Here is a 26,491-nt window from a genome sequence, read left to right as displayed (position 1 = left end):
TCAGCCTCAACTGTACTTTGTGATTAGTGCTAATTAGCAAATGTTAGCATACTAACACATTAAACTAAAATGATGAACATGGTCAACATTATACTAAACTTCAGCATGTTAGCACTGTCATTGAGAGCATGTTACTCTAGCAATGCTAATGTGGCATTGACCTCAAAGTACTTCTGTGCACAGTACAGCCTCACATCACGTGCTAGCATGGCTTAGCTAGCCTAGCACACTGTAAATCAGTGGTTCCCACCTGGTTGGTCGGGTTCCAAAAGTGGGTAGCGGATCCATTCTGAATGGACCATAAGAGACTCACAAACAGGTCAAGTTTGTAAAAAACACTTTAATTTTAAGTACAGTGAATTTCTGGCACAGATTTTTTATTTTGAAGTGCCATTTCCAGTTGGAGAGAGAGTGACTAACTGACAGCTACTTGACAGAGACAGCAAACTTGTTCAACGACATGTCCAAACACAGGTATGACGCTGAATGTATTAAACTGCATGGACCTTGAACTAATGACTAAGGAGAGATCTGGACCTCGTGTCTGGACCAGTTGGGAACCACTACGTAAATTATTAGTCTTGCTAAGCTCTGAAGGCTTTAGCTAGGTTTGTGGTAGAAATGTCTCATCTGATAGCAGACATTGTAAAAAAAAACAAATAAAAAAACACCAGTCTCATTTGTTAATCATACTATATTAATGTCTACAGGTTACAGTGGTAAGATAATAATGACTTAATAGTAAGATATTTGATATAGCAATTTTAAGACTTAAAAAACTGCAAGAACTTTAACATAAATATCAGGCTAGATGTGATAAATGGGTTTAATATTTTTCCAAATGAGTTAAATACAATTAAAGTCAATCAGTCAGGCTGCTCTTTCTAATGTTACTCACTGCTGTCTCATTGCCTGCTCTGAATTGTAGCCGGCTGGACGGTAAAGGCCTGGCTGTCTTCCCACTGTCCTCTAATGCAGTTTGTGCTAGCAGCTGATGTTGCTGGGCGGCCTGAGTGGGGGATTGCCCTGATCATGTAGGGTGGACTGCTGAGGGTGCACAGCCGCGGCTGGAATCCATATTTCTTCCCGCTGTGTGTCCTGCAAGGCCCTGTCCTATGCCCCACATGGCTTAAAATAACCCCTAAATATAGCCGTGGCCATGTTCAGCCGGCCAATTAAATGGTTATTTTTGGCTAGCTTGATTGTCCGCTAAGGGTAATTGAAATTCCAGTTTCTTCTCGGCTGAAAAAAAATCAAACATTTGTGAATTATTAAGCGAAGTCTAGCTTTGATGTGCACAAAATAAACTGCAGTCCAGTGTCTGACGAGAATAGTAACCATGATGAGTGATCTTTATTTTCGCAACATAATTGATTAATGATTTTGAAGGCCTCTATCATCACTAAACCTTTCAGCCCAAAACAGACACAAAGCTTATTTACAGTATATGTCATTGTGTGAGGTGAGAAGTGGTGTGGGAAGCGATTCATCACACAGATTTGTGAATGAGTGAAGTCTTTAAAAAGCTGAGAGGCAACTGAGCATGCATGTGTGTGTAAGTAATGTATATTTAAAAACCTGGTGTCGGGTGTGTGTATGTGTTTAAAGCTGCTGAGTGTGTGAGTCGCCTGCAGGTTGGGTTTTCCCATCACACACTTGAGACTGGTCGGAACCTGCCAGTCAGTTCTTTTCATTTCCTGTCTCCATGAAAAATGATATCAATTAGTAAAGTTGTGTTTGGTTCCTGAGCAGTGACACTTATCTAATACTTGTGGATCTTTTCTTTTGCTGTCATTTCCCTTGTATTTTAGTCTTATGTTGGCAGCCTGCCACAGGTTGAGAAGTGTTAATAGACAGGTCAAAGAATTGGGGAGCACCCTTGAGAAAAACACTTAACCTGCTACAAGTAGAGATGAATGCGCTCAAGTTGTTGTGTGATGCCGAGATATTTTGACTTCCTGCTGTCAAAAAGAGATGTTGTGGTTCAAAAATGGATCTTTTAAAATCCAGTTTCTCTTTCAATATGATATCAAACACACATTGCTCTCCCTCCCTTGCCCTAGAGTTACACATGAGCTTCCAGTACATTCACTGATTTTCTTACATTTGGCAGAATTCCTTTCCTTAAATGGCAGAGAGACTGATTGTAATAACAGCAGGGCATTAACAAGAAAATGTGGAAGAAGGCGAGTCATCTCAGCCTTTATTTTTTCCCCAGGCCGTCAAATACCAAGGCTTTGTCACGCCCTACTGTGTTTGATATTGATGCCAAAGGCACCCTTTAGCATCTGTATGAGACACATTGGGCTTTCAGCTAACTTTAATGTCACCCAGTCCCAAATATTTGATGCTGAGAGCAACTGAAGTGGTGTAGAGCAGTGGTTCCCAGCTGGTTCAAACACGAGGTCCAAGGTTTGTTTGAAGGTGCGGACACACCAAACCGACATTAAAGAACTAGCGGCAACGAAAGCCAACTGTGTTGCCTCACGTCGCCCTGTGTCAGTTGCATTTGAACACACTACACGGACTACATCCAACGGCCAAGTGGCACATACGTTCTGCACCTGCGTGAGAGAGAGCGGAGTGAGAGAGTGGTACATCCTGACAGCCGAGGGGTTTCCCATCTGTGCAGCCGAGCACCGCAGCACCTCCACGGACTATTACATCCAGACGGTCCCGGTGTTTCCTCCGCAGGCTCCACTTCACTCAGCTGCCCAATAAACCTGCTGCTTCTTCCCACTTTAACCTGAATAACAAACCAGGGCTCGGTGCTCCGGTTGGATCCAAATGGAGAGCCGGGGCTAGCTCAGAGACTAGCGGAGGCTAACTGGCTGTGCTTACCTCTGGTCATGCTGTGGCTAACGTTCTGCTAGCTGCTTCCAGCTAGTCCCGGCTCTCCGTTTGGATCCAACCGGAGAGCCAGGGCTAGCTGGGAAGCTAGCGGAGGCTAACTGGCTGTGATTCTCTCCGGTCATGCTGCAGCTAATGCTCCGCTAACCATTCCCAGCTAGCTCCGGTTTGTTATTCAGGTTAAAGTGGGAAGAAGCAGCAGGTCTGTGGGCAGCTGAGTGAAGTGGAGCCTGAGGAGGAAGCACCGGTTAGCCCCGGTTTCACAACAGGCAGATTTACTCACTACAGGGGCGAAGAAATAAAACCTGAACAGCCAATCAGAGTGATCTCTCTCACGGACATGCTCCTCTGCCAATTCAACATGCTCAATCGGCTGAAAAGCCGCCGACGCCAAAGTGCTGACAGTGCGGGACACACCGCAAAAACTAGGCCGACAGACGCTCACCGACGGCCTGACTTTGGGCTTTCGCCCAGGAGACCACAGTTCATGTCCTGTGTGGAATCAAAAGTCAATGTTGGTGTAACGCAACGTTGTGCAATCTTGATATGGTCGCTGCTCGCTGTCATGTCACGTCACTTGACAAACATACTAATTTTAACCCAAAACATGATCTTTTTTTTCTAAACCTATCCAAGTAGGTTAAAGGGACATTACTAAGTGTCGACATTTGACGACCAGGAAATGGTCCCATGGCTGCATTGCATGTGGGTCTATGCCCTCCACCTTAAGAGTAGAGGTTATCTCTGCCTACAAGGCTACTATGGTGAGTTTGTATCTCCACTAACTGTCAGGTAATGCTAGATTTGTTTTTTCCAACCACAAGAAGCTAAAGGAGACTGAGAGTCTACAACTGTGCCAGCAGCTCTGTGAGCTTTGAGCCAACATCATCTATCAAGTTATTAAGTCCGACTGACTGACAGATCAACGCTGCAGCTAGCTTAGCTGATAAATATAGCCTATACTGTACACATGACACACCTGGGGAAAAAAAAAACAGAATTAAATATGACGACTGTTTAGACTTTACTGCCAGTAAAATCACAGAAGCCTGTGCAATTTATTTTCCTTCTCCCACTGCAGTAAAGTAAGCCCACTCTGGCCACTACTACTACAAACACAGTGCTGAATTCATATTGAGGTCAGCTATACACAGACGTCAGTGCCAGGTGAAACGCTCATGGAAAGTAGGCCGTTGGTACAAAATCTGTGGATTTGGCGTGTGTGTCTGTTTTCATACAGTTGACATTTTAGGACATTTCCTCTCATTTCAATGCAGCCAATGGGTGCCCTTTTGGAGCTAAAGCTGCCAGTTACCCGCCATGCAAACCAAACAGGAAAATCTTCGTAATGGAACTTTACTGTTGTAGTATTTCCGTTAAATACACCAACTGAAATGAAGTGCCATATTAACTCGTGCAGGGTGTGTCTCTGTGTGTGTGGGTCAGAAAGTGCTTAGCTTTGTCCCTTTAGCCAGGCTGCTGCTTTGCTGTCAGTTGTCATATCTGCGTAGCTTAAAATACAGTAGATTGTTCCTTTTTTTGTGATAATTTTTTTTCATGTGTGTCAGCATCCTGCTGCCTGGGATAGATCAGCACTGACACACAGCTCAGGTCAGAGGTGGTTGTGGGGCAGGGCTTGATAAGCGCAGCCATGCTGGGATTCCTTCAGAGCCTTATATGGGAGAGAGAGAAGCTCCAGCGGGATGCTCCCCAAATCTGTCGGCCTTCCTGTCAAACACTCAGCAACTTTACAGAACAGAAGCTGCAGTTCTTTTATGCTTGAATCTCTGGTGTTTTATGTCTGTTAGTGTGTGAGCGGAGGAATGTGCGAGCAAGAGAAAGGAGGGCAATAAAAGGAAGGAATAGAGAATGTTTACAAGAGACAGGGAGTGAGGTTGGATGCAGTGCAGTGTACTAAGTAATATACTGAGATACATAAAACAATGTATACAGAGTTGCAGTGTCCCAAAGGGAAATGTGGTTGTTTTGTTGGGGAATTGGGGACTTCCTCTTTCTGCTGATTGGAAGTGGATAATCATTTAACGGGTAATCCCAGTTTGGAACAACTTTGATAATGTTTCTGTTGTCACCCCTGTGGGTAATATTAACCTTCTACATGCCATGTTTATCGCTGACATCTGGGAATGCAGCAAAATCTCTTAAAGATATCAGATGGTAACAAGAGCAGTGAGATGGCCATGTAGGTTTTTAATAAACCTCTTGGTTAGCCAAACCTAACTGAAGGAGGAAAGAGAGGCAGACAGTAAAATTATTATATCTTGTAAACATCCATCCAACTTACAGACTTATATTCTGGGTCGACTTTGACCTAATGTACATGCTGGGTTTGGCCATACATGGTTTCCCTGTGCAATAAGCTCTTGCCATCAGTTCAGGTCTGTTCATTTTTGGTTTGACCTCTAAATAAAGTGGTTTAGATAACCTGACAGTTTTGTTTCTTGGAAAAGGAAAAGGAAGACCTGATGAAGCATGACGACTGTAGGTCAAAAATGCTGCAACGATTACATGTTTTGGGAGCTTGAAATATTCAATGTGCTGACAGCCTTTCTTGTTTGTTTTGTGTGCTGTTTTTAGTCCTGCACCTGTACTCAGCTGGGGTTAAATGTGCACACTATCCACCACCTTTACTTTGTTTCCTGCCTCGTACAACATCTTTTTTAAAAAAAATAACGGTAGAAAATGATGGGCAAAAGTAAAAATGAAAGCTTTATGAAAAATAAGCTTTTCATATTTGCTGGAAATGTCACTTAATTCACACAGAAGTACATGAAACAGAAAAAAGCACATCCCTCTGCCTTACTGCATGTGAACGAATGCAACCAGTCAAAGCCGAGGAATCTCGAACACAGCTATCAATTATGTCATCCGCTGCTCGGGAACTGCAGTCAAACTGTCACACTAGATCAAATATTAATCAAGATTATCTTACTGCATTGCCTATTTCTCTCCTCAGATGTTTTCAGAAGCATATTTTAGTGTACTGTTTAGCTGTTTAATGAAAAAGTTTAGTGTTCCAGTCAGTGGGCTGTGTTCAGTACTTTTGTTGACCATTTCCAACACAACAGCTGGGTCATGAACTTTGTCATAATACAGCCAAACAATACACTCAAATATGTGTCAGAAAACACTGAGGCAAGAAAACGGCAATGCAGTAACAGGATCTTGATTCATATTTGATTACCATTACCTAGTGTGACCTCTGCCCTAACCTCTTGAATTGTTCAGCTACCCATACCAGTGTCGGAAATGCATTTAATACTGCTTTAAATGCTAGATCAGGTATTGGCGGGTAGGGTACACAAGTCTAAGCGCTGATCAGATACCACATCGTTTATTAACAAGCTAAGTAGTAGTTTCATAGTTTCACACTCAGATAAAACAACAGTTTTCCTGGGTGTGACAGAAGCTCAGTCCATATGGACCTGAGTTGGGAACCAGAGGACTGGCAGCTAGAGAGGTGTCAGTTTGCCTCCTGGACACTGCCGAGATGCCCCTGAGCAAGGCACCGAACCCCCAGTTGCCCAGGGCGTTTCTCCATGGGCAGCCCTCTCGCTCTGACACCTCCCGACTTAATGCATGTATACTGTAGGCCCTGTTAGTGCATGTGTGTGTATTTCAGGCCTGTGTATATATGACACCAGAGAGAAAAAATTGAATTTCCCATCAGGGATTAATAAAGTATATCTTCTTCCTCTTTTAAAGCATTAGCCTACACAGCAAGATGTCAGCAATATTGGCAGTATTTTACACGGGAAAGTCCCACCAGTAAAACGACAACATGTACAGTATGCAAGGCCTTTGTTTCAGGGTTAGTGGTGTATAACTCTTTACTATTTATATCACAATGGTATTGGATTGGTACTTGGTATTGGCCGATATGGAAGTGTCTAAATCATGATCAGAAAGGCAAAAGTGGTACCGGACCATGTCTACTAACCAGCATTTTCTTTATATTACAGCAAGTTACAGTTTTTTTTTAACATTGAAGTTTAAGCTGTTTTCAGACCGTCATCATCACTCATACTTGGGAACACTGATGTGCCTTACACAGCCTCAAGGATACACAACATAGCAGTATGTTTGCTATTTTTTTCTTTCCTCTCATGTTTACTGATTAAACCTGTTTAATTCCGACCCACACACTTAGATACACCTTCACTCTCAGCCTACAAAAGTTAATATGATTCTAAAGTATACAGACCTCACACACACACATGGTTTAACCACTTTTAAACTGTGACTCCACCTTTCAGAGTCATGCTTCTGCATGAATGTTTGACATTGCTGAGTCAGACGGATGTGTCTCTGCTGTCTCACTGAGTAATACTGCGCAGCAGTCCTGTAGATGATGATGTCCGCTACCGACAGCACTGATGATCCCAGTTAATCTGACATCTTGTTTGCTTTGAAACTGCAAAATAACTGCTTAACACGCAGATTGAGTGGCAGCTGTCAGTTCATTATGCCTTCATGCATCACATCGGAGCACCAGACTTTTCAGTTAGCAGTTTGTCAGTGGTGGACTTGTGCCTTGAGCCGTACTGCTGCTCTTTTTTTTTAACATAAACCAGGAGCCCTGTGGAGTCTCTCCCTGATTTTTACAAGGGCTGAAACACATGGCTTTGTGGCTAGGGAGGAAAAAGGAGTGTGGAAAACACATTTGTGTGGAAAATACTGAGGTTCTAACACCTGGGTTGTGTCTGACACAAAGACCCTCTGTGTCTCCGCTGCTTTGTACTGCAGGGCAGGGCTCTGGTGCTTTATTAAGTCCAGTATTAGTCTGGGATTGTAGCTTCAAGGCTCCAACGAGCTATGAAAAAGTTCATGGGGAAAACAAAAACATCCAGTACTACAGCTTAACACACACCCTCACATACTCACATGCGTACCATCGCTGCAACATACTGTACTACTGTAGATGGAAAGGCCTTCTGAAAAGCAGAGGAGTCACCAGCTTGGAGAACATTCCCTCCCCCTCATTTCCCAGCCCTCCCCTCTCAAATGATCTCTAAAACTGGACGGAGGCGCCTGCATATGTGTGCATGGACACAGTTGTATATATGTGTGAGAGAAACAGAGGGAGATACGTTTATGAAGCAAGGTATACTGTAAATGTGTCAACCAGGGGCAAAGAACACCATTGTTCTTGGATGTTTTTAAAGGACATTTTGGTAAATAAGCTTTTTTTGGGGGTTGTCATGTTTGTGTGGCTAATACAAAGCTAGAGCCAGCAGGTGATTAGCTTAGCTTAGCATGAACACTGGAAGCAGGGGACAAATGCTAGCCTGGCCAGCACACTGAAGAATCTCTTATTAACATGTTGTATCTCCTTTGTTTCTCCACTGGTTGCCTGGCAACCTCACAAAGATGGCAAGACTTAAGGTGCTCACTGCAACCAGCCAAGAAATAGTCCTGCACGGAGCTTTTCATAAAACCACGTTTCTGATTACGAACAGATGAAGTGAGATATTATGTGTTTTATAACATAGAATTTTAAGATGCTGGTATTTTTTCACTGAGTTTGGACTGAGCCAGGCTAGCTGTTTCCAGTTGTTATGCTAAGCTAAGCTAAGCTAAGCTAATCACCTACAGATTTAGAGGCTATTACGCCCCCCATCTTTGCGACGGGAGCCTATTTATGTTACGCTACAAATGAGCGCTGCCTGCTTGACTTTCCTTTGAGCAGAGAATTGAAAAATGTCCAACTTTGGGTACAATGCTGTGCTTGTCACTGTCACTTTCTACCTAGCCATCCAATCACAGTGGAGGAGTAACAAATCACAGGAAGACCAACCGTCACATCTGAAATGCACAAATGCTGAGCAACAACAACAACGGAGAAGAAATATGATATTATACTAGTTACGTGTTTAGTTCGATGAGCAGCAAACGAGCTGGCCCATCCTTTCCTTCTCCGCGCTTCAGTCTTCCCTCCATCCAGAGCCAGTACTCTACCTTGCGCCAACATTTTTACTTCCGTGGATATTCATCATAGAAAGCAGATGCAACCAAAGCATCTCAGCTGAAAATACGCTGCCCCGTCATTGCTCTCAAGCGCTCTCAAGTGCTCCTGGTTGAGTGTTTTCAGAGGAGTGCCTGGCGTTTTCAACATTTTGGTGGGCATGGTTTTATCTTCACCCTATCAATATTCTCATCTAATCTCAGCAAGAAAATTAATTCTTATTAATTCTCTCATTCTCATGATTTACTGTATATACAAAGAGTTAATCTTTACGATCTTTCTTAAATGTAGTTGGTGAGTTGAGTCTTGTCTAGGTCTAGAAAATCCTTATTTCTAAATTTAAGTATTGTATTGTGTTGAATCTAGTCACTGCAGGTGCTATTTTCACTGCACAGCGACAGGTGTTTGGCCTTTTTCCTGAGACTGCCTTGTTGGATTTTGGAATTAGGAGTTGAAAAGGCATGTTTTGCCAACCCTTTTTTTTTTTTTTTTTCATTTAAAAGTGTTCAGATCGACCTTGATGTGAGTCCCGTTCCTTGTTGTTTATAGTGGAAATGGTGACGCAGAGTAGAAAGTGCCAGTTACGCTTTCTAACAGAAGGCCCTGAATCCACCTCGCCACTGTAAACAACAACCAATTTTCATTGACAGTGTGAGAAAGAAGCAGGCAAATAAGGACAGAAGTCTGACAGATGACAGTCTGTGAGCTGTGTGACATACTCTTACAGTAATTGAAGTACCATCTGTTCCAGTGGGGTTTGAATTCATAGAAATCTCAATGTCTACTGTGAAGAAGTACTCTGTTAAGGGAGGACAAGAACTTTTTGATAGCTGGGGTAATTTTATTCAGATTGAATACTGTCCAGATTCTAGAGGCCAGAACAAGTGGAAACATTTCCGCTGTATTGCCAACGGGACTTAAATAGACTTTAGGGTTATTACAAAGTGAGTAATAATGGAAACTCCCCTTCGCACATAATCTGACAAGTGGTAATGTGTATTACCAGGTAGTGATGTGTGACGGTGTCGGCCTGTTTTTTAGTCAGCCCTGTCATTTCCTGACCGACAGGCAATGAGTTTATTGCTGGTCACTGGTATTCAGGGCAACTGGAGCCGGTGTGACAGCCACCACACAGGCCGGGAATGTCACAGCAGGTCACCCCACACAGCTGACAGTGGGGGGAATGTGCCCCACGTGCAACAACCACGCAAACACACTGACATTCGACATGAAGTCTCTCACTACTCTTTCCACACGCACACACACAAACATGCCATCTGGAATAACTTGTTACATTCTACTCTGTTAGCAGATCACTTCATCTCTTTTGGTCTGAGAAACCAAAGACGGAGGAGTACAGCTTGTTAGCGGCTTCAAATACCTTCCACAGAGATATTCTCTTCGGCTCTGACAGAGGATGCAGTTAGTTAAAACTACCCTAAATGGTTTGGCTGCCTCCACAGTTTCACCAAAAAGGCTAATGCAAACTGGCGTTACATAAAAGACATGATTTGTTTTATAGATAAAGCAGCTTCTGAGATGATAGACTGCTGTAAAACTAAACAGGACCTCTTGTCCTGTCATGCGTGTGTCTGTTGACTGGCGGGGTCTCCGAGGGGTGTGTGCCCGTTCACAGTCTGACTACAGGTCAAACGACAACTCTGGAAAAAAAAACTGCCTGTTGTTTGTTTTCTTATCTCAAAGTTCAAATCACTGCTAATCCTGGCCTTCCTGTAGTGGCTGTAGCTGCACTTTGACACAGTCGAACTATGTTGTGTCCTGAAACAAAGCATGGGCCGCGCTCCAGTTGCTCTCCAGCAGCCTTTCATCTGGTTAAGGTTGTGTTTGAAAAGTGCATTTGTGTGGGATGAAAGCAGAGTGCAGTATTTTACCTTTCTCTCACTAAGTTGTTACAGCTGTTATCACAGTTAAGGCCTTACACGCGCACTTGATGCGTAGCAGAGCTGTGGAAGCTTACGTGAGAGGGGCGGTGGAATGCCATGACCTCTGGTACACTTCACTCATCTTTGGACTTTACATTCATTCCATGGATTCACAGCTGAAGGCCAGGAGTGATGGTCGTGAATATGATATGACATTTACTCACTAAGATGACGTGGAAACTTTACTTAAAGTTATGCCAAGGTCAACGTTGCACTGCTGAACTACTACTACAGGGATTTCTAACCATATAGTATATCACATGTGGGCCGACTGGGTTTTCTAATAACCTTAAATTTGTGGGAAGACCAAAAAAGCAAGAAATACACGGAATATACTCAGAAGATTGTGGACCACAACCTGTATATAGTTGTTTCTGTGTTTAAACACTAGAATTTTGAGTAAAAAGTGACAGTAGTATTGGCCCGATAGTCATGAATCTAGACTAAGACATTGAGAGGTCTGCTGAACTGTACTAAAGCAGTTAAAGAGATCTGAAGTCAGTGGCCTAAGTCGTTCGTGTGACTTACATTAGGAGGCAGTTGACTGCAGGAGCCAGTGTTGGAATAGAGACAGACACATCAGTGTCAATTTTGGGAAAGCTGAAAGGTCTCCGAAAGAATCGACTTATATCTGTCAGACATGTTGGACAAGTCCCACCACCCATCCTGGGAGCAGAGCAGAGCGGCCAGTAGCCTGAGCGGCGCCTCCAGCAGAAACCCCCCGTCATGCATAACGGAGACAGAAAAAGATGATGAGGCATTTGGAGAGTGTCGGAGAGGAGGAAGACAGGAAGTAGGGAGACTGAGTGCTGAAATGAAAATGAAATAAGAGATTCTAAGCAGAAATTAAGAGGAAGAAAAAGCACAAGCATGAAGGAGAGGAGGGGTTTCAGTCTTCCCCCCACTTAGCATTTATCAGGTATGTAGTTAATTTCACACTCAGCAGCAGTTTGTTTAGATGAAGGGATGTGTGTAAGGAGAGATGGGAGGCCTGTTCTCACGGCGGGCCTCTTAGCTGCTGGAGAGGTTTTATGTTTGGCTTCCAAAATGGTCTTTGCTAATTTGATAACATGATACCTTGACACAGTATGAATCATACTCATACTGTTAAATATATAGTTCACAGAATGCATACACTAGAGCTGGAACAATCAGTCAATAAATAGATTAGTTAATTGACGGTAAATTAATGTTATAAAAATTATTTTGAAAATCAATTCATTGTTGTTTCAATGAAAAAGTCCACTGGTTCCAGCTTCTTCAGTGCGAATATTTTCTGTTTCCATTATCAACCAGATATTTGCTCAAGTAAGTGATTCATTGTTTGGTCATTTCAATGCCAAAATGCCAGTCAGAATTTTCTTAAGTCTTAAGTGGCAAATTGCTTGTTTGTTCTTTGACCAACAATCTAAAAGCCAAAGATATTTCAGTCACTACCAATTCTAACAAAGAAAAGCATCAAAGCATCACATACAGTGCCCTCCAAAAGTATTGGAACAGTGAGGCCAATTCGTTTACTTTTGTTGTAGACTGAAAACATTTGGGTTTGACATCAAAAGATGAATATGAGACAAGAGATCAACATTTCAGCTTTTATTTCCAGGTATTTACATCTGGATCTGATACACAACTTAGAAGATAGCATTATTTGTAATGGAACACAAAATTTTTGGGTGAGCAAAAGTATTGGAACATATAAACTTAAAATAGATTAAAGTGAATGAGACTTAATATTTAGTTGCAAATCCTTTGCTTTCAATAACTGCATCAAGCCTGTGACCCATTGACATCACCAAACTTTTGCATTCTTCTTTTGTGATGCTTTTCCAGGCTTTCACCGCAGCCTCTTTCAGTTGTTGTTTGTTTTGGGGGGTTACTCCCTTCAGTCTCCTCTTCAGCAGGTAAAATGCATGCTCTATTGGGTTTAAGTCTGGAGACTGACTTGGCCAGTCTAAAACCTTTCACTTCTTCCCCCTGATGAACTCCTTTGTTGTTTTGGCAGTGTGTTTTGGGTCGTTATCTTGCTGCATGATGAAGGATCTCCCAATCAGTTTGGTTGCATCTTTCTTTAAATTAGCAGACAAAATGTTTCTGTAGACTTCTGAGTTCATTTTGCTGCTGCCATCATGTGTTACATCATCAATGAAGATGAAAGAGCCCGTCCCAGAAGAAGCCATGCAAGCCCAAGCCATGACATTACCTCCACCGTGTTTCACAGATGAGCTTGTATGTTTGGGATCATGAGCAGATCCTTTCTTTCTCCAAACTTTCGCCTTTCTGTCACTTTGGAAAAAGTTCATCTTTGTCTCATCAGTCCATAAAACTTTTTCCCAGAATTTTTGAGGCTCATCTCTGTACCTTTTGGCAAATTCCAGCCTGGCCTTCCTATTCTTCTTGCTAATGAGTGGTTTGCATCTTCTGGTGTAGCCTCTGTACTTTTGTTCATGAAGTCTTCTGCGAACAGTAGATTGTGATACCTTCACTCCTGCCCTCTGGAGGTTGTTGCTGATGTCACTAACAGTTGTTTTAGGGTCTTTCTTTACAGCTCTCACAATGTTTCTGTCATCAACTGCTGATGTTTTCCTTGGTCTACCTGTTCGACGTCTGTTGCTTAGTACACCAGTGGTTTCTTTCTTCTTCAGGACATTCCAGATGGTTGTACTGGCTATGGCCAATGTTTGTGCAATGGCTGGTTGATTGTCCATCTTCTCCCAGATTCACAATTGCTTCTTTTTCACCCATAGACAGCTCTCTGGTTTTCATGTTGGTTCCACCTCTAAATGCAGTCTGCACAGGCAAAATCTATCGTACCCAATCTGAAACTGAGCTCAGACATTCAGTGCTATTTATTGTTTGAATAATCAATGTAACTGGGAGATACCTGGGCAACAAAACACACCTGTCAGTGACATGTTCCAATACTTTTGCTCTCATGAAAAATGGGTGGGTTCAAACAAAAGGTGCTGTCTTCTAAGTTGTGTATCAGATCCAGATGTAAATACCTGGAAATAAAAGCTGAAATGTTGATCTCTTGTCCCATATTCATCTTTTAATGTCAAACCCAAATATTTTCAGTCTACAACAAAAGTAAACGAATTGGACTCACTGTTCCAATACTTTTGGAGGGCACTGTATGAGAAACTGGAGCCAGGACATTTTTGGCCGTTGTCCTTGAAAACAGACAAACAATTAATTGATTATCAACAGTTGATGATTGTCTTTCAATCATCTTTTTGGTCAGTCAACTTGTTGCAAGGTGGGAATTTCTCTGATTTTTTTTAAGTACAAGATATTCGATGCATTATCTTTGCCTCTTTCCTTGTTTGCTGACGTTATATAGACCAAATGATGAGATGATAAATTGGCACTGAAAATTATCAGTAGTTGCAGCTAGGGCTGTCACTGAATAAGAATTTTCCTAGTCGATTGATAGTCATCATTTAGTGCCTTTAGTTACTTGCATGTTTTCAATGTTATCTTCATTATTGAATTCTATATTTTGTGCAGGGCAACACAATGGTTTGAGTTCAAGGTGTGAGAATGAATAGTATCAGTAACATTGTTAACACTGTGCTACATTACAGAAAAATCCAAAACCGTACTGATGAGCTTTCATTAATATAGGCCTATATTTTATCTACAAGTGCACGTCACACATTGAGCGAGCAGACTGTTACGCTGTTGGCAGAGCAGAAATGATTGTGCTAAGTGGCTAATGGGCAATGGGCATGTAGCTACTTCAGATGATACATCAACCAATGATAGGCAAATGTCTGCCTGCGGAGTTTACATATCATCTTGGGTTCGTCCTTCACCTTCTCAAATGATCCCACACTTTGGATTTCCTGTCTGACATGTTATTAACTAGCCTATATAATAACTGCAGGTACCAGCCCTGGAAATTAACGTGCTGAGCATGGCCACTTGCTGTCTGTCCTTTCAAATTAAATTCCCACAATGTCCAGTCATATAGGTTTTGATGTATTTTTACAAGGTGCAGCTCATAATAGAGTTTCATGTTTGCGTTATTTATTTTTTTAATTTTTCTGCAACTAAGCTACCAATGAAATCTTGTCGACTAATGACCTTTTTGGTTGACTAACCTTTGGTTGACTGCAGCCCTGGTTTCAGCTGTAGTACATACCTTTGTGATATAACATTGTGACAACTGGTATTGTTTTCATCTCGTGTGTCTGTGTGTGTGTGTCATCAGGGCAAAGTGTGGTCTTTGTTATAGCTCTAACTATCACTGAAGGAAAAGTATTTTGCCAGGTGATTCCATGTCTGTCTGTCTATGGACAGGTTTTGTCAAAGCCATAGCATCACAACAGTGCAAGACGTACTCACGAAAATGTACAGGCATGTATTTGAGATCAAGATAAAGGCCAGTGCATCTGCTAATGTTGCTTTTAATTGAAAGTTGAATGATTTAAAAAATTAAAGGTTTGAAATAAAATGTTGATCTAAGCATGTGTAATGAGGTATCATTGGACTCATTTCACTCCCTTTTACTTTTACCAAAGGTGCCATTCGGATGGAACACAATCACAAACTATTTATGCTCATCAGCACATCTGATTTGGTCCTCTTCCCAGAAACAGTATGACAAGTTTCACTGTCTGCTTCTTAGCTAATTGTGTCATCCTCCCTGCTGTGCTGACAACAGTAAACTGAGCAACAGTGGCATGCCCCACCAATAAAATCTGACTGGTTTGAATGGTGATGAGAGCCTGCAGCAGCTTTTCCATCCAACTGTTGGGTTTGTTTTACACACACACTGCCAGCTCCATGTTCTTTCCCTAAAGGCCCATGGGAGGCATCGCTTGGCAAAGACAGTGTTTCCAGCATTATGTGAGCATCCAGCTCACAGCTCCCTAGAGCTTCCTGCCTCTGGCTCCCTGTAGCAGCACAGCAGGCTTAGTGGATGGATGGAAGTGTGTTCCATTTATTAAGTATGCATATTACTAAGTGTACTATCCATTATTGATGAAGTTTCCTCTGTAAATGTGCAGTTACTCTAACATTTACCACTACTCTTTGGAGTACGGTGATTTGAATATGACATTATTAATCATTTATTTTTCATTTATTACTTATGATCTTTTTCCACTGTACATTCTAGCACCAAAGATTTTGTTTGCTGTCAACTCTTCTTACCTCTCCTCATGCTTGTTGAGCTTTTTTGGGCTAACAGGGTAAGCACAGCCCCTAGTGGATCATTGTCCTCATAACAACAGACCTGACAATCAAAAAAGTAGATGAATGGACTTTTAAGGAAAACCTTAGAGGATAATGAAAAGCTTTGGGCTGATTTCCAGGACATCGAGAATGGTAGCATGAGATAGATGACTGTTTTATTCCATTTCATAGCAGGTCAGTTTTATTGCAGTTTTGGGGATTCTAAGATCATCTTTTAATCAACGTGCGGATTAGCCTCCTCTCTCAGTAGCTGGGTCTAAATAAAGCTGAAATGACAGCATCTCTCCAGTGATGCTCTTGGTCCAGCTCCAACCATCTGATTCTGAGTTAATGCCAATGAGTCAGAGCGTGGGTGGGGGACCTCTGGGGCCCCAGCTTTGCTCCTTGCCCATTGCAGAAAACCCTAAATCACACCCTCCTTTTCTACCTTCTGGAAATAGGATGTGACTTGGAGCAGAAGCTTCCAGTGTCTGCCTCCCTGTTGTAAGTCATCCAAATATCAAAACGGGGAGGCCCTTTACAGGGAGCGACCTCACACAACTTGAAAGCCCCCATGGGACCTGGTCTTAGGTCCTCGAGGGTGGAGCATGGGAGGAAACTTGCAGGGGTCATTTGCTCCATGCTTCTTTTCCCCTCCGTCTCAATTCCCAGAATTCCTCATCAGTCTTGCGTGTACCAGTTTGGTCGGAAAATCAGCTCCCTATCGGAGTTGTAACAGCTGTGTGTTTGCCTGTCAACATGGATACATTCTTTGTCAGCTTTGTATACACTCACAACACATGGAACTGTTAGAAAAATGATCAGATAATAAACTATGAGATGGTTTTAAGTAAATTCAATGCAAGCTGAAACAACAGTGTAAACTTGGCTCGTCTAACAAAGCAGTAACACTTTCCCCTCACAGTACACCACATCCTGTGATCTGTTGTATTCAGCATCCATTGGCTTAATTATTCTATCACAGGCTAACACAGAGGCCGTCTCTCTCGGTGCGGAGGCTGGTCTCCCGCTGACTGCTGCCCAGGCCTCTAAGCCGGTACATTGGGCCGGAGATTTGAGTGGCTGAGTGACCTCAGAGAGATGGAATGTTTTGTCTGGATGTCCGCAGCGGGGCTACCAGTCCGATGGAGACAGAGCAGAGGGGCTGTGAGCCAGCCGGACTGTGAAACACTTGTAGGTGAAGAGTATCAAAAAGGACTGTTAGTACAGTGTGCACAACAATAATACCTCATGGAGAGAGACTGGAAATGTTGCAAGCCAGTTTGGATCCTTTCCTGCGTGCAAGCATTTGTTTACATTGATCAGCTGTGCATTTTCAACAGCACTAGCACAGCGTATGAAACACAGCCAATAATCTTGACAGTATGGTTGGACTTTATGTTAAAGCCAACAGTTGCACATGTGCATGAAAAAGAAAGAAAATACTGCTCTTATTTAACACAGAAACAGCAAACTTTTTCATGGGGGTTGAAAGGGAGGTAAAGATTTGTCACGGTAAAGTAAAACAATGAAGTAAAAACACGAGAGGTTAGTCACATAGCACAAACTGACCCGTCTTGGCGACAGGGTTTGATTTGTTTTTTGATAATCATCAGTGGCTGCCAGACCTTTGCTGAGACTACAGCAGAGTAATCACCAGTTTGACTTTCAGTACACCACCCCAACACCACCACAAGACTTTTGAAAGCTGCTCAGTGACACGAACTACCATAGTGATTTTTAAAAGATGCAACATGGATCACTTTCATTATGTGTAGTCCTTAAATATTAAGGGTGTAATGGTACACTAAAATCATGGTTCAGTGCGAGTTCAGTACAGCAGAAATAAAAACAACTGCATAATGATACGTTTCTTATCATTTATATTAAACAGACAGTGTTACCAGTGTCAAAGACAGACACAGTCCTCTTGCTGGAGACTGAGGTGACATTGTGCCCAGTGGCAACTCAGGGAAACTATTTTTTCATTATAAAAATAAGGATCATTTCAAATACTTCTACCATGTACAAACACTGATTACTTTTCCAAAAGGCTACAGGTCTATACTTTAAAACTGAAAATACCAATATGGAAAAAAAACATGTGTATTAAGACCACTTCAGACCAACATGATGAATTTGTTTTAGAACATTGCAAATAAAGTGCAGTGGTGTGAACTGGCCAGTCTGAGTTCGACTCCAGCTGGCTGATGGTGTCACCTGCAACTCAATTGCTGGCGGCAAGTTTAAGAATGTAAGGCTGGTCACCCATTTCAACATCCAGTCAGCTTGTAGTGAAATCCATCCCAGCCAAGCCGTCTTTTCTGTCCTCATGGTGTGCTGGTGCGTATGCCCCCGCCCACCACACACACAAAGACATACATTTTCATTGACTGATTAATCGGTGTTGGTTTTTATATTAATATGTCATATTTATTATGAATGCAGTCCATCTGATGCTCATTTAATTTCTCTTTTTTTTTTTTTTGCAGTTCCGTCACTACTATAGTTGCAACTGTAGCCAATATCTCACTGTCACTATCTTCATTCATATTTTAAGATGCTGTGATTTATATTCAGTCACAAAATAAGCCTGAAAAGTTGGAAATCAGAACGGAAGTGCAGAGAGGTGTTGCATAGTGATGATACACAGTCGCATCTAGTTGCATTGGTGTGAACTGACAGATGTTGAGAACATTGCAAAGCTGCGCATTGCAACTAGTTGCTTGTTTCATCTAGTCTGGTTGCGAATCTTTGGTCTGAACCGGACTTGAGGAGGAATGTTCCAGTTCCAAATTGGCTATATTCAAACATTCAAAGCACCCAAACATTTATCATCCTGATGATCCTGGTATGTGTTATTTTTTCATCCTGGCGATCGGCACAGCTGGGTGATGCTGCTGAATGCGCATTAGCTCGTTTGATGCGTTCCCATTCACAAACTCTACAACTGTTGCTGTTGTAGCTGACCAGGACGGATTTGCATGCCAATGCCCTTGTTGTGCTAAACTCACTGTATATTACAAGTGATGTATGGCTAAAAGTTTTTTTGTAAAGTATGGTTTTGCATTAAACACTTTAATCCACATGCAGTGTATTCTGCATCACCTGCTTACATTGGACCATGACCCCTGCATTGTGATGGCTCGGTACGAACATACAAACCATCACAGCCCTATTAGATGTGTATTTTATCTTATTAGAAGCATGATATGTACTGCCTGCCTTTATTAACAGCAGTGTTAAATTTTTATTTACGATTTATGTTATAATTTTCAGTGAGTTGAGAGTGAATGTTCATTCTCGACCATGTAACTTTTTTTTTTTTTTTTTGACATTCAGATGCATTGTAGAGATTTTGAAAGACTTGGAGTTGGACTTTCTTTTTGTGCTGCCTTTGTTGACAAATTACATGTCTGGGCTTGTTACTGCCACCAACTGTCGAACAGTGGAATAGCATGAAACAATTATATCATAAGTATATGTGTATGTGCACTAAATCTGCTTTTAAAAAGATTACTTCATAGTCCTACCAGTGGTCGTAAAGTCCACAGGGTGCCTTTAAGTGCGCTGCTTTGGTCATATGCCAGCAGGTGGTTGTAGCTGTTTTTTTTCCCCTGGTAGTTACACATAGGACACACACACACACACACACACACACACACAGCTCTTTCTCTGACATTTCTGAAAAAGGTAATAAAGTCAAGGACAGGCAGTAATCTAGCTGGAATGCTCCGCAGTGATCATCACGAACACAGCGAAAGGCAGCTTTGACTGTGGAGAAGATTTCCATAGCAGGCCTTAACAAATAAACCTCAGCAATTTACTGGCAGCTAATAAACTCTTGCGTAGATTGGCAGAATCCTGCTGTAAGTCTGAGCTGGACTTACAAACTGCACAGAGGCAAATAACTCCGGCTCAGCCTGGGCTAGCATGACAAAAGCCCTGCTCCTCATAACTCTCATTCCTCACAAGACACGGTTATGAAACGTTGCTAGTGGCTGAAGGATTCATCCCTGTAACCTTGAGCAGCCGGAGAGTTAGTGTTTGACATTGTAAGCTGTGTTTGTTACAGTATGTAACCATATGAGCATCTACAGGCCTGAGGTTTGTTTTACATCTCTGCAAAACAGTTGAAAAGGATGACAGAAGGCAGTGTCTACACAATTCTGATGTCAGGCACAGGGCCAAAGTGAAACAGGGATATAAGATAAACATGTTATATCCTGAAGCATATGTTGGTGTGTTAGAATTAGTTCAGTCGTAGCCATAGGTATTCATGTAGACAGTATTTTTCACTATATTATTTAGGCATTTTACATATTATATAAGAACACTGCAACAAAGACAGACAATTTGGAGAAATCTGACTAAATTCTGCAACCAGACCCCCTCCTGGCTCCCCATCAGACACAGCTTACTCACTGCTTTTATTGCATCCAACTATTAAGTCCCACTATTAGATCTCCAGTCTTCCCTCTAACTGGGGAATTTACTTGTGTAATTAGAGGCATTATCTGTGATTGAATATCCTGCTGCAGGCACATATTAATGCGTATGGTGTTGGTAAATCTGCCACGGCACAGCAGAATCAGTGAAGTACCAACAAATAAAAATCACAAACACATATTGCTCATTTCCTAATTTGATAAAAGAGTCATTTTCTCCTTTCAGGTCACTTAATGCTCACTGACATTTGTATTCTGACTAAAGCACACATAGTAGCTAAGTTACCAGCTTTTAAGTATGGAAGCGTCACACTCTTGTGTTCACTGATTATCATCATTAAAAATACCTACAAAAAAATTAATTAGACGTCCATGCAGTGTCAGCTGGCCCATTTTTGATGTGGTTTTATGAAGTATGATTAGTTTTATTTGCATTCAGAGTGCCCATGTCTCTCTACTCTGAACAAATAAAACAGCATCACTGTCCTTCCTTAAAGGGATCATTTTTAACCAGATCTGTGCCACCAAGGTGTGGGGAGTGTGTGCAGCTGAATGATGTTTGGCTTTTCCTCGTGTCGGCATCACCAGGAACTCCCCTGCTTACCCAGGGGGGCACCTTAACACTGTTGTTGCACACACACCCCACACCGTGGTGACACAGACCTGGTTGAAAATCAGCAATCCCTTTAAGATGTTGTCATTTTTCAGACTGTTAAGACACAGCCATTCAGGGGCACCCAGCAGCTCGGCGGGTAGAGCAGGCGACCCATATACAAAGGCTATGTCCTTGTAAGAGCAGCCGTGAGTTCGCTTCTAGCCCATGGCCCTTTGCGTCCCCTCACACCCCCCCAGTTGTTAAAAACTGTAAGAATTCTGATATAGTCCTATTTTTTTGTTGGTCAGTTCTTATGTACTTTAAGTACTGTTGGGAAAATACCATCAATTGATATTTTTGGGCATGGTGTCTGTTGATGAAATGTTGTTACATAATATACAGTATATTTCAGCCAAATGAATAAGGATCAGTCCTTGTATGAAGTCCTTGTACTGTGTGTTGTTAACTAATTACTTACATACACTTCCTCTGTGGCATTGTGTGGCTGTCCTTAATGGAACATGTCACAGTGACGAGAATCGGGCATGGAAAGAGAGATGGGCAGAGGTCCAGAGGGCTGCTGATGTCAGCCAAAGCAAACAGACAAACACTTAAACACACACAAAACACACAGCTGGGTCCATCTGTAAGTGCGTGAGTGTGTTTGTGTGTGTGTGTCATTCTGTTGTATAAGTATTGTCTCTTGTATAACAAATTCTCAAGAAGTACTCAGAGCTGACTGCCACAAGCTGCACTCACTACACACACACACACACACTCTCTCATGATTGAATTCTCCTTGACTGTGCAGAACAGCTAGACTTCCATTTGCTCCGCTGCCAAAAATGTGTCAGTCCTTTTCCTCTAGACGTCCTTTATTATGTACAAAAGGCCATGTAAGAGCTGAATCAAATAATAGCTCTGCAACAAGGCCGCCTACTGTCTGAGCTGAAGCGGAGGCTACCCGTTTATTAGGGCATGGATTGATTCACCGTCATTTATTTGGTTGGATCTTGATTTGGTTCATTCTAATCCATTTCCTGCGGCTTTGGCCGCAGCCTGTGCTACTGGGTACGAGCAGGGCTTCCTTGATGATGATGATGCTCCATCAGTGGTCGATGTTCATGCTTTCAGTGTAAGTCAGTGAGCCGGTCGGTACAAAAGAAGGAGTTTATTGAGGACGCTGTTGGATGTGTAGACAGAGCCAAGATTGTCTCTCATTGGAGTTTTATTCTCACATCAAACACTCTCCAGAAGATTTAAGGAAATAATTGATGCTTTCAGTGCATCACATCAGGGGTCTTGGAACCACAGTGGATTTGTGACTCGGCCAACGAGCCACAGATTAAATGGTTCCCATCTGAGACTTTTTATTTATCTGATGTAGCTCTACATTTGCTCATAGAGCCTGATAAATTGGCAGAATACTAAAAGAAATAACAGCAGGTATGCGTGACATCTCTTGTTGTTGTGAATAAATTCCATTTGACTGCGCGCAAGGAGCCTTAGGGGTCCCTGTAGCTGAGAAAGCACTTCTGTAATACATTTTTAGCATACCTGCAGATGTGAAAAATGTATAGCCAGTTATCATTTACCCTGCTTTGGCCCAGGATTGTATCACAATAGGCAAACAACTGCAGTGTTTATTTGGGTATAATGCTTTAGGCTTTTTATTAGCTCTTACTGAACGAGTGTGTCTGAAATCTCTGTGGAGGTTACATTTGTATTGAAGCTGCTGCTCCTGCTGATGCTTGTTTTCACAGTTGTTTTTTTCTTGTTTACTCGTGTCCCATTTTTCTAAAAATCCCGTGGCTACAGAAGCCGGTAAAAACTGGACGAGTGTGCACTTTGTTATATGATGATAAGAATAAATAAGTCAGTGTGGCAAGTGTTGTAACAATACTAGAATTTCAACAACAATACTTTGTCAAATATCAATATTCGATACCATTGTCAATACCACAGGGGAAAAACTTACATTGAGCTTTTTCCAGCTTTTCTTGGGGCATCCAGATGAGACATATAATTCCCCCAGCATGTTCTTGGTCCACCCCAAAGCCTCCTACCAGCTGGATGTGCCCAGAAGGCGCCCAGGAGGCATCCTGATCAGATGCCCAAGTCACCTCAATTGCCCCCTTTCAACGCAAAGGAGCAGCGACTCTACTCCAAGTTCCCTCTGGATGTCCGAGCTCCTCACCTTATCTCTAAAGCTGAACCCAGCCGCCCGACAGAGGAAACTAATTTTGGCCGCTTGTATCCGTGTCTTATTCTTTCAGTCCCTACCCAAAGCTGACGCCCTTAGGTGAAGGTTGGAACATAGAGAGAGAGCTTTGCCTTTTGGCTCAGCTCCCTCTTCACCACAAAGGTCCAGTGTAACTCCACCATCACTGCTGCTGCTGCGCAAAACCACCTGTCCATCTCACGCTCCATTTGACCCTCATTCATGAGCAAGACCCCGATATACTTGAACCTCTTCACTTGGGGCAGTTTGTTTCATTTTATTTGACTTAAGACCATGTCACGTGGTGTGGAGCATAAACGTTTTGTATAGAAATAACAGAACAATGACACACGGCATGGCTAAAATACAACACATGTTACTTAAAGGAGGGACATTCTTTAAAACAGCACAGTTTACAGATAACATTTGGCATATTTGATTGTGGTAACAAAATTAATTTAAACATCGATGGGCAATTGGAATAATACTCTATATTTCATAAGCTTACATTCTGATATTCAAACAAAATATGATACTCATCTCCCTTTTGTTTTCATGCAACACAAACGATACGATACGATACGATACGATACTATACAATACGATACGATATGAAACAATATGATATGATATGCCTAATTGTCATATCATCCCAAGAGGGAAATTTGTCTTGGACTCAGGAGCTGCACAAGTATTGCTGCCTTACAGTGATAGACCAGAAAAAATGAAGCATGCACCATTTAAAAAAACAAACAAACATAAAAATACATACTACACATAACAGTATTGCACATCAGCCACTCATTTATTGCACATAACACCAACACACAACAGAGCACCACAGGCAAAACACAACACAACCCCTGGGGTTATTTAAAATCTTAATTGAGGTTGGCACAAATTAATTTTTAGAATGATTTAGTTTAAATTTGGGCATCCACATACTTTTCCAGGTCAAGTTCTTGTTTAAATTCTACATATATATTACATGATGTCATATTTCTGAGCTCACTTTGCCACTTTTTTCATGAACTGAGCCTCTGTCCAACTTTTAGTTTCAGCTGGTTAATGTTGTTACACCTTTGTGTGAGCTAGAGCTACAACAGACCACAGTCATCCAGTGTCTGCTTAACCTGCAAGACCCACGGTGACGCATGTACACCTGTATTATGCAGGCAGAGCAAATAGTTGTACGTTATTCAACTGAATATTTAACTTCTATCGGCCTCCCTCAGTAGCTAATAATTCTCTTTTTAACTGCAGGACAGAGTGGATATCTTCCCAAGTCGCCATACACCATATTATTGCAGGTTGTCATTCCAGTAACTCTCTCCCAACTCAGAGGGGGAAATCAACCATTCTCCGACTCAGAACCATGGCCTCAGACTTGGAAGTGCTGACTCTTATCCTGGCATCAAGGGCATAACATTTTAGTGTTGTTATTAAAGGAGAAATATAACACGGGTATAACATGACAATGACAGTTTTCTTTTCGTTGTTAGTAGCAGAGAACAGCAGGATGACTGTAGTACACATTAACAGTAACAGAGAGCAGGAAAGCACAGCTGATACCTGTGTATCGTTGCTGCAGAAAATGAGTGATAAATGCTTGTTTTACTGCTATCACTACTCCATGCTTTTATTTCAGTTACTGTCACAGAAAAGCTCTTGTTGCTCACAGTGATGTGGTAAGATCCTCACAACTGGTAAATGTGTAATTAGCGCTAAGCTAGTTTGGTTAGGATTTAGAGAGAGTTGTTTTATCTCCCCATATGTTTGTGGTTGGTCTGTGCAAGCAGCAGGCTCATCCTGGGAATTACTGCAGGGATCAGGGTGTGGCACTGGGATTCTGTTTCTCTGCATGAACACACACGGACACACACACACACTGACACACACTGCATTATATTTTAGCTCAACAAATGAACAGAACTTGCTTCCACCTTCTGCTTTCTATGTATCTGTATCCTCTACAGACTTCTTACTGATGTCATCCTCCTAGAAAGAGAAGAGTGATTTATAGGAAATGTACTCCGTCTCCTGATTGGCTGGTTTGTGGTAAACCAGGTAGCTGTTTGACTTAGTGACTGGCTGTGTTTGTGTTGCAGTTACTGAATGAAAAGCCAGTTTTAGGTGAAAGAGGAGGTGAAGGAAGGAGGGGAGGGGACAAGGGAGGAGCTTTGCACAGTGCTGATGCCTGCACACACACACACAGAAAGTGTTTGTGTGTGTGTGTGTGTGTGTGTGTGTGTGTGTGTGTGTAAGAGAGAGAGAGGTACTGTAAGTGAGTGTGTGTGCACATGGTGTATCACAGGGACCAAAACAGAGCAGCGTCCCGGTCAGCAGACCTGCAGTGGCAGAGAGAGGAGGAAAGTGACCCAAGACTTTGCAGTGCTAACACTTAAGACACAGGAGTCATCACTTCAGCTTAACAAGAAGGAGGCAAAACCACTGAAGCGTCAACATCAACATTCATTATCATCATTCTTCACAAGGAGGCCAGAAAGTGACTATGGAGAGCCACAGGTCTATCCAACATGAGATCACTACTCTTAAAGGTATTTCTCTGTTTTCGATTCTCAGAATCAAACAGTTGAGTCCTTGACTGTTTTTAATGCGGGGTTGACATGAAATTAACTGGCCAAATCACAGAGAATGAGAGAGGGCATTTTATTGTGTCTCAATAGGGAAGCAGACAGGGAGGGGTGTCCGACACAGGCATTGTTTGAAAAGCAGCGGAAGCTCAGAATATCCCCCAGCTCAGACACTGTTAACTCAGCTTTCACAATCACGTTTTACACTGAAACAGAATTCAGGTGCGACTCAGGATAAAAGTAGAGAATTAGGTCCTCTTGTGTGTGTTAGACTGGTGTGTTTAATTTATGTCCCCTACCTTCGTGGTGTTGACACAGAAAAGTGTGTCACTGTATCCCAACCTGTGTAAACAGACAAATTCTGAAGGAGTAAAGAAGGCTGACATTTGGGTGACGTACGACCGGACATCACATTTGCCATGCAAAAGCCAACATTCAAATTTGAAGTTCCTCTTGCCTCGCCTAAAATTAGCAGTGACATCGTGCCTAATGAGTGGGTAACTAACAGGTGCTGTTACTCACCTGTATGTCTGTGTTAGTGTGTGTTGAAGACAAGTAGAGATGTTTTTTGATTATCACATAACACACTTTTTGCCAGCTAACTTTGTTCGTTTTTTGCATCAGTTGTTTGTACTTGTTTCATCACTCAGCACGTTCCCATGGTTACGTCTTTTCAACG

General features: G+C 42.2%; 1 protein-coding gene across 5 annotated transcripts in view; it reads left to right on the top strand.

The window, feature by feature from the left end:
- plecb (plectin b) overlaps nucleotides 1-26,491 on the top strand; it is a 161,049-nt gene that overhangs the window by 26,068 nt on the left and 108,490 nt on the right. Inside the window, exon 1 of one of the 5 annotated variants that reach the window (XM_049584134.1) lies at nucleotides 25,608-25,776. The exons of 3 other annotated variants lie outside the window; for them this stretch is intronic. In XM_049584134.1, coding sequence (XP_049440091.1) covers nucleotides 25,731-25,776 — 46 coding nt within the window. In that variant the 5' untranslated portion in view covers nucleotides 25,608-25,730. Of the gene's footprint in view, nucleotides 1-25,607; nucleotides 25,777-26,491 lie in introns of those variants that run through there. One more of the 5 variants, XM_049584133.1, reaches the window with a different exon arrangement.

Source organism: Epinephelus fuscoguttatus, linkage group LG8 (genome assembly GCF_011397635.1).
Source record: "Epinephelus fuscoguttatus linkage group LG8, E.fuscoguttatus.final_Chr_v1".
In the NCBI taxonomy this organism is placed as follows: Eukaryota; Metazoa; Chordata; class Actinopteri; order Perciformes; family Serranidae; genus Epinephelus; species Epinephelus fuscoguttatus.
Note: the sequence above shows the minus strand (reverse complement) of the source record. Positions and strands in the feature narration are given on the sequence as shown.